General features: G+C 39.7%; 1 protein-coding gene across 1 annotated transcript; it reads left to right on the top strand.

Annotated features, from left to right (window-relative positions):
- Positions 1 to 366: 366 nt before the first annotated feature.
- tm4sf20.L (transmembrane 4 L six family member 20 L homeolog) lies at positions 367 to 9,105 on the top strand. Its single transcript, XM_018262466.2, has 4 exons — positions 367 to 604; positions 5,218 to 5,283; positions 5,984 to 6,135; positions 7,576 to 9,105. The coding sequence occupies exons 1-4, from the start codon at positions 422 to 424 to the stop codon at positions 7,859 to 7,861; spliced, it is 687 nt and encodes a 228-aa protein (XP_018117955.1). The 5' UTR covers positions 367 to 421; the 3' UTR covers positions 7,862 to 9,105.
- Positions 9,106 to 9,484: the final 379 nt, after the last annotated feature.

Here is a 9,484-nt window from a genome sequence, read left to right as displayed (position 1 = left end):
ATCCGGCGCCTGCGGCCTAACCGAACCCGCACGACATGGCGGGCGTCCCCGCCGAGGGGGCGGCAGGCGTTCCTGCCGTCCCCCCACTAGACCACCAGGTATGTCTCTTACAATGAGGTTGCTAATTGTGGGACTTCCGTGAAGGTTGGCCAATTTGTAAGTCTGGTTCCCATCTTTTACGTCACAAGATTTTATTAATGCAGGGGATAAAAGTGTAAACATGACATTTAACCAAATTAGTATCACTTCTGTATTACATAGTTTCCTGCTGGGAATGAACTCTGGACCTGCTGACATCCAATTGATGCAAATTTATTTTCCCTTTCTGCTAAATTTTAACTTTGACAACATACAAGAAAGCAAAACAATTACTGATACCAGTCAGTCTTTACCAGATACTGGATTTGTGGGATTCTCCAAGATGACTTGCACTGAAGCCTGGTCATCCTGTAATGGATTCTTCCTTCTGATCTTATCTTTATTGGCTATTGCATTTAACTTGACCCCACTGATTGCTGATTATGTGGAAGATGGAAGACTCTTTGTTAGCCCTATCTCATGCTATGAATGGTGGCTGCCCGGTTTGGTTGGAGGAGGATTGCTGGTAAGCAGACTTTCTTTTCTGTTTGACACCATGTACATAAATAAGAGTAACCTGGATTAGCTTGCACCCCCATCATCCAAAAAAAAGTAGAAAAATGTTAGATAATTGAACAAAGATGTAGGCACTAAAAGATAAGATGGCATTTGTGAGATTCTATATCATTTTGAGTTTGGATGTCATCATGATATCTTAGAGCTGGCCACAGGCGCAAGGATCCAATCGTACGAATCAACGTACAATCGTACTTTCCCATCTCCCGACCTGCCACTAACCATTCAGATCAAAGTCTTACCATTCTGACCAAATAAAGTAGTTAAAGAACAGATCAGCCGATGTTCTGCCCCTGACAGCAATCGTACGATAGACAAAGCTAGTGACAGTCTCCCACTGAAAATCGTACGATCGGCAATACACGCAGAGATATTATTGCCAGCCAACAGAAATTTCCTAACCTGTCTGATCGACCAAAAGACGATCTCCACTGGACGAAAAATGTCGGGACACGTTACGAAGATCGTATGAATCCTCGATTCGTACAATGAGATCTTTGCGTCTATGGCCAGTTTAATAGTTGGTCTCTCATTCTATAAGACTAACCTAATGAAGAATAGGCTGAAAGAGGGGCTAAGGCAAAGGTGAATTATACATCCCCTGCAGTTTTACATCTGAATAGGGCTCAGTGGGGTCTCATTTGTAGTAGTGATCGTGCTGCTTCATGGTGAAGGTGGTAAGGTTGTGTTCATGGTCATTTGACCCCTCCTATCTGTTTCAACATCTAAATTAGGTGGGATCTAAGCTGATAAAGTTCCTGAGTAGATGGTCTCTCCTTGTGTTTTGGTTTAGATAAGTATTCCATGAGGATCACAGAGATTACTGGAGTTAATGGGGGTCTAATTATGTTATAACAATTTCAGAAAACATGTGAAATAATGTAAAATAGATACGAAAGAAAAAAAAGAGAGAAAGAAAAAGCTAGTATCACCCTACATTTGTTAATATGGCTGCTCCTGAGAAAAGGTGGAAAGAACAATCACGACTTGTGCGTCCAGAAGTCATTTAGATGTGGCAAACCCTAATCTATTTCATATAGAAAGGCCCAGAACCCCTATTTCTTGCACTCTTATTACAGGTATGGGATCTGTTGTACTGCCAATTAATTACATTTATCAATCGAGGTATGAAATTTCATATAGTTAGTCTCTCAGATGTATGATTTACTTTAAATACTGATGCCAAGGTATTATATTTTTGTTTTTTTTTCATTATTCAAGGAATAATATAGTGCTAGCAACCAATAGCAACCAATCCTAACCCAACTGGGTAAGGTTAAAGCAATACTAAGTAGATTTATAAAACTCTACACAAAAATCTGTATTAAGAATGTTAAAAAATGTTTGTGATATGTGTTCATTTCTAAAAAGAAATGTATTTCCTGTTGCCAAGTCTGGTGCTTCTCTGCTCTGTCATGAAAAGGGGGTCTATAAAGAGGATTCAACTAGCATTTACCTTGTAATGGCTGTATGATTAAATATATAATATTGCTATGTGTTTCATCCACTCCACTGGGCTTTCACACACAATAAAAACACTTAAAAACCATTCATCTAGCCTTACTTCCTTATATCCCAGCTGCTTCGTTCAGACTGGCTAAAGTATTCCGATGGACACAACCCAACCCACAACCTTTATTAACCATATACATCTATTTATCTCAATATAATCTTAATTCTATACCTTAATTTAGCCCAAAAGGTGTTACTGTATGAAAGTCTAATATGTTCCATTTGGAATCACCTGTGATATACCCAAAAGGACTATAACTATACTACCCTCAAAAGAGCACCCATAGACTGTAGCGTAGTGTGTGGTTTATTTTAAAAAAAACTTTTCCCTTTGAAATCAGGTCTTTTGCTTTCTTAAAGGGGTTGTTCATATTTAATTTAACTTTTAGGGGCAGATTTATCAAGGGTCGAAGTGAATTCGAGGGTAATTTTTTGGATACTTCGACCGTCGAATAGGCTACTACGACTTCGAATTTGATTCAAAGTAAAAATACTTAGACTATTCGACCATTCGATAATCTAAGTACTGTCTCTTTAAAATTTTTCAATTTCACTACTTTGCCAAATTAAACCTGCCAAAGTGCTATGTTAGCCTATAGGGACCTTCTAGAGCATTTTTCTAAATTTTTCGAAGAAAAATCGTTCGATCGTTGGATGAAATCATTTTACTTCAACCGCAAATGGCCAAATTCGATGTAAAAAAACTTCGACTTCTATATTCGAAGTCTTCCAATTCGATGGTCGAATTACGAAGCTTTTTATACTTCGAAATTCGACCCTTGAAAAATCTGCTCCTTAGCATGATATAGAGAGTGAATAGAAAGATGAGTAATAAAAAGAAGCAATAACAAAAAGTGGTGTAGCCTTACAGAGCATTTGTTTTTGATGGGGTCAGCTGGAAAGAGTCAGAAGAAGATGGCAAGTAATTTAAAAACTTTAAAAAATAAAACAACGGAGACCAGTTGAAAAAATGCTTACAATCAGGCATTCTATAATATACTAAAAATTTACTTAAAGGTGAACAACCCGTTCAAAAATTTTTTTTATTTAAATACAAACAGGGGTGGGGGGGGGTACATATGTATTTAAAGTTACTAATAAGTATCTTGAGGTGTATTTGTATCAATGGTATCAACTCCAGATTTTCTCAAATTTATCCGGGCAGCCTTTGTTAATATATGTTAGCTTGTAAAAGGGGAGTGCTTGATTTATTAAAGTTTTCAAGCACTTTAGGGTGGGTGGGGTCAGGCCCGGATTTGTGGCAAGGCCACATAGGCCCGGGACTAGGGCGGCACATTTTTGGGGGCGGCATGCCGCCCAGCCGCTCTGTGGGGAGCCTGTGCTCCCCAGTGCTCCGGAGCTCGCGCACGGCCTAGGGGCGCCAGTCCAGCGAATCCGGTGCTGGGTGGGGTAGAAAGTTTCCAGGCTAGGATGATTGTTTTCCTAGCATAGTAGTAAAGGAGTCTCAGGAGAGTATGCCGGTGCTTCTGGGAACCGCACATTTGGCATGTCTAGTGTTTTTACTGCAAAGGACACCACTTTCCCCCAAAATGTATCGACCAGTGGGCAGGTCCAGAACATATGTAGGAATGTACCTGGATTTTTCCTGCATTTAAAACTGTCTCGTTTAAGGCCCATTGAGTGCTGTCTGGTTGGTGTTAGATAAGTTCTATAGATAGTACGATATTGTATTATAATATCGTTACTACTGATCACAGATGGTAAGTATGAGTGGGTGAGGTTGACCCAATCATCAGAGTCTAGCTGTGGGATATCTGAGGTCCATTTGGTATAGCATTATGCAAAGGGTTACCTCTTTGCGTATTGAGGATGGAGTAAATGCGAGATACCATTTGTTTACAACCCCGTGTCCTTAATAGTTCCTCTAGTTGGGACAGAGTTACCTTGGGAGCATCAGGGAATTGGCTAGCAGCCACATGTCTGAGCTGTAGATACCTGTTTATACCCTTGGGCATCATACCTTTGACCAACGTATTTGATTTGGAACTTTGCCGGTAGTGAAGGGTCAGGTATTGTGAGGAAGTGATGTATCTGGGGATTGCACCACAGTGGCATTTATGGGGAAAACACATTATATAGGGTCTTGTCATACCTAAGGGCTTTTTTCATATTGGGATTAGCAGTCCCTGTGTAAGGCATCCCCTTAGGGTGGTTCCCCGGATGGGAGTATTCCCATCTTCAAATGCTTCAATTGCCCTGCTGCCTCTGCTGTGATGAGGAAGGCGGCATTTTCAGCTGATGGGGAGAACCACCAGGCTACATACACTAGCTGGGCTGCTAGGTATAGATTTATTTTAAATCTATATATACTATGTATGATGGATTGTATTGAAAAAATGACTCGAGTGATGAATTGTATATTTAGATAACCTATAACCTCATATAATAAGTATTTATTAGTAGCATTTTGAAGGTGAAATGTATCCTTTTTTTTTGTCTCAACCTTTTTTGAGGTCATAGGATAATTTATGAGGGATGTTGTCTGTTCCATTTGGAGCTGCCTGTATTTCATATGAACATCTGTGGTTTTCAGCGTCCACTTCTGAGGTCAAAACCAAATAGGTGGCAATCTAACATTCTAGATAGCTGCAGTGCTATTCAGGTGTAACCTGCACAAACCATATGTAGCTGAAATAAAGCCTTAAAGTGGCCATAAACATTAAAATTATGATCTTTCTTGGAAAAGATCTTTCCAAGAAAGATTGTTTGTTTCAATACACACGTGTACAGCTGAATCGTCAGATATAAAGGTAGAAACAATAAAATTCTACCTGTATCTGACGATTCAGCACTAACAATGGCCGATGTTCGGGTGCCTTTTGGGCCAGCCCAATCAACAAGCCAACCAATATCTTCTGCCAATATCAGTTGGCTCATCTCCCACCATACACGCACTGAATATTGTATGAAATTACATTGAAATTACATTTCGTAAGATTATCGGTGCGTCTAAGGCCACCTTAAATCAAATGGGTTTGGTTTTTTTTGAAGAACAGCAATAGTAACATCTTTCTCTAATGCAACCCACAGGTCCTACCGGCTGTATCAATGACACTAGCTGCAAGGAAGAAGGGAAGCTGCAATTCCAGAGGAGGGGTAAGTGCTGGACAGATGCATTAAATATGGAGCAGACATTTATGGATTTGCTCAGGCAATGTGACCAATTTTAAGCTTATCCACCAGTGGAAGTTTTGGTATGAAAAAAAAAACAGTGAAACAAAATTGTCTTTAATTTCATTTATACACAAGTCGGTAAATGGATTCAGGTATGCATAACTCTAGTTATAAAGCAGTATTAAGATATGCACCGCTGTACAATCTTACAGTATAGAAAAGTACAGGTATATGATGTGTTATCTAGAAACCTATTATCCACAAAGATCTGAATTGCAGGAAGGCCATCTCCCATAGTCTCTTTTTTAATTAATTAAGTTCAGTTTTTAAAAATGACTTCCCTTTTCTCTGTAATAATAAAACTGTAGCTTGTACTTGATCCAAAATCAGATATAATTAATCCTTACTGGAGGCAAAACCAGCCTATTGCGTTTATTTAATGTTTAAATGATTGTTTAGGAGATATGGTAGGGAGATCCAAATTCCAGAAAAAACTTTTATCTGGAAAACCCCTGAGTTTTCTGGATAACAGGTCCCATACCTGTACTGACAGGGAGGACAATATAACAGTATAATAAATAATAGTAAGTAAATACGTATGAATATACAATGAAGACACAGTAGGAATAAAGTCCCTGGCCTGTACTTTCTAAGTCATTGAACAATATCTGATCTTTCCCAGATGCTGGCGTCAGCTCTTCTGAGTGTTGTCAGTATTATTGGAGCGGTCTACTGCACTATCATCTCCCTCTTTGCGGTTGCCAAAGGACCACTGATTTGTGAGACGGGAAGCAACGAGCTGAGCAGTTGTGACTACACCCTAGCCAACCTCAGGTGCGTTACACTGACACCTTCTCTTTTGTTTTCTTTCAGAATGCCTCCAGGTCTGGACTGGGAGTCAAAATAGGCCCTGGCATTACAAGTACAGAGAGGCCCAATCAGCTCCCCACCAGCCCACTAAATAGAGACTTTCTATGGCATCTTATGGCAGCCTCTCTGGCATTTGCCAGAACCCACAGATTGCCAGTCTGATAGACGAATCTGACCTGTTTCTCTTTGCTAAATATTGGCGAAACGGCAAAAATTCGCAGAAATGCATTGAAGTCTATGAGTGACAAAAATGTGTTTGACGCGTGACAAATTGCACAACAAATTTTTGAGATGCCTCAAATGTTTTCATCCATTACGGGTGGCATTTTCGTGGCGAAACTCACTGAAAAATTTTACTCATCACTAAATGCCACATATAAATAACATGATCAAGCATTGCTCCACAGAGAAGCACATTCAGGCTCATGTTACTTTGGGGCAGGGGTCCTTTTACTTTGCACTAGATTTACTACTGCCATTTATAGCTACAGAGCAATATTCATTTATGAGCAGTTTATGCATTAAAATAGCTGCACAATAATGGAGTGCTCAACCTGTGAGGTGGTGGGTGCTCGATCAGAAATCCCCTTTTTTGCTCTGGGACAAAAGTCAGTATAGACAAAATCCAGAAGCACAACAAAAAAATAACTGCTGTGTCAAAAAAGGATGATTTATTTAGCCCATAAGCATTTCACAAACAAGGCTTGTTTGTGAAATGCATATGGGCTAAACAAATCACCCTTTTTTCACGCTGAATTTTGAATTTTTTAACTTTGAAAATTCCCTCAAATTCACTTCGACCCTTGATAAATCTGCCCCTAAGTGAACAGCTTACTGGCCAGTGTATGGGGCCCCCTGACAGGCTTCCCCGACCGATAACTGGACAAAAATTAGGCTGATGTTGATCAGGCAGGTTTAAAAATCCTTTCCTATCTATGGTTCATTAATGCAATCCTCACACCAAACGTCTGCATTCCCCCGTGTACTAATCTGATTGTTGGGCCATAGGGATCAGCCCTATATTGTCACTCAAGGTGGGCATATCAGGACAAGATGTACTTATTTGGCGACCTCTCCATATGAGCGGATCTGCACATGAATGGCCACCTTAACTCCCCCATGTTGCCCTGGGTTGAGACGGGGAAGATGAAATATATTTTATATATATAAGTCCAGGTGTGTATCCGCACTCTGACTTTATCAAATGGGTGCTTTTCCACAAGTTGATAAATAACGATTAAGAAGATAAGCACTCCAATACTCCAATATTTCTTATTAGTGATGATTTAATCCACTGGTATGCACAGTGGAATAAACCGTCACTAATAAGAAATATTCTCTTTGATGATATATATATAAAACATTATCTCCAAACAGTTTGATAATGTGTTATCTCTGCTACAGCTCTAACTCCTTCAAAGAGCTCCAATTTGATCTTGCCTGGCTCCGGAACACCACCTGCATACCAAGAGTAGATCCTGCCATGACAGCAGCACAAGGAATTATCCACCAGAGGAACCTTTCCATAGAACTGAATGAAGAGACGCAGAAGATCATCCACATCACTGTGTTTGTGGCATTGGCCATTATTGGGCTTGTAGAGGTATTGGTGGCCGTCAGCCAGGCTGCAGCTGGAATTTTTGGCTTCATCTGTGGAACATCTAAAAGAAGACAAAGCCAGAATGCTTAAGAAATAAAGGCCAATGAAACACATTGGGGAGGCCAATTTGTTTGGAACCTTCCAGTGTCTTTAATGGCCAACCTTCTGCCATGGGCCGCCAATCATTTTCTTAAAAATGCACAAGCCCTCGGTACTGTTGTGCAGAGCTTATCAGACTCTCTGGCACCCCTTCAACTGATTTTGGCTGGGCACATGCACCAGGCCAGGGCAGGGAATACCTGAGAACTCTGCACAACAGTACAATATAATTATATTTTTTTGAGAAAGAAACTCAGGCTTGGTGGATGATTATTTTGATTAGTCAGTGGTGGTCTAACAAATTACAACTCCCCAGTGATTGGACTTTAAAGCAGGGGTTGCCATAATCACATTGTAAAGTTGGGCATACATGAGATGATCTTTACTCCAGCATGGGAGACCAAATCAGGATGATCCAATTGTTTAGCACCTGGGCCAACAATAAGATCATAATGGGGACCTACGTAGACCTACTAGAGAGGACCACATCATTGCCAATTTGGTCCTCATTCAATGGGATATTCAAACCTGCCTGATCCATATCTAGCTAATTTTCCTGCAGGTATAGATCAGGCAGTGCCTTCTGAGGTCCTCATGGGCAGGTTGATAAGCTGCCAAATCATCATCTTTGATTGGCCAGCTTAAGGTTTCTCTATGTATTTTTAAGAATATGCACTGTGATCTCCTTTGGTGAAGAAGAGTTGTCATATAAAGATATTATCATATTCACAAGTTCAACAGCAGATCTGGGGAAATTGCTTCTCTCTTGACATGCACTCCCACCCATTTCCTAAAGAATTCTAATTGTAATAAATGAAAGTATCTGTCATTAAGCACAAAATGTGCCTTAGGCCAGTCTGTGGGTGTTATTTGGGCAACCTGATAAAGTTATTTGCCACTGCTCGGTCAACATTAATATCTATTTATGTACTCGCTAAATGAAATGTAATCAACGCTTAAATGGTGTATTTGCTATTTCTCTGCTATATCAATGACCTGTATGACAATGAACTATAGTACTGTTTGTTCTGGCTACGCCATGGTTTATAAATACTGTTTACTTCTCCACTAAGTTTTCATTAAGATAAAAGTTTATTCCTCGTAGAGCAACGTTCTTATCCACATATTTGTATATTTGCGTGGAAGCTGCTGCAATGTGTGCTTGGTTTGTTTGAAAATAAATCTCACCATAAATTTCACTTTTAGCATATAATAAATTATCATGTTTGTTTCAACTGGAACTTTTTTTTTTTTACAGTTTTTAAATGATTTGCCGTACTCTTCTGCTTTCTTCCAGCTTTTAAATGGGGGTCGCTGATCCTAGATGCCAAAAATGATTGCTCTGTAAGGGCATAAGTTGTATTGATTTTATCATTTATCTTTCTATTCAGGTCCCTCCCATTCATCCTCCAGTCTCTAGGTTAGTAAATGATTGCTGCTGAAATTCCAAACTAATTCCAAACTAAGAACTGTTAAAAATGCTAAAAGCTCACATAGTTTGATAGGTGAAATCCCTCTTTATTCTCTGTGCATTCTGTGAATCACATCTTGGTTGGTTAGATTGCAGTCGCTGAACACTTTCTTAAAAGCTGGGTGTTAGGGGAATGTTACCCA

This window comes from Xenopus laevis, chromosome 5L, assembly GCF_017654675.1.
Source record: "Xenopus laevis strain J_2021 chromosome 5L, Xenopus_laevis_v10.1, whole genome shotgun sequence".
NCBI lineage: Eukaryota > Metazoa > Chordata > Amphibia > Anura > Pipidae > Xenopus > Xenopus laevis.
The sequence above is the reverse complement of the archived record's forward strand: the minus strand, read 5'-3'. Positions and strand labels throughout refer to the sequence as shown.

Coding starts and splice junctions, on each gene's coding strand:
- tm4sf20.L (XM_018262466.2), top strand. CDS start 422: ATGACTTGCACTGAAGCCTGGTCATCCTGTAATGGATTCTTCCTTCTG. Junction 5,284..5,983: donor GCTGCAATTCCAGAGGAGGG/GTAAGTGCTGGA, acceptor GATCTTTCCCAG/ATGCTGGCGTCAGCTCTTCT. Junction 6,136..7,575: donor TACACCCTAGCCAACCTCAG/GTGCGTTACACT, acceptor TCTCTGCTACAG/CTCTAACTCCTTCAAAGAGC.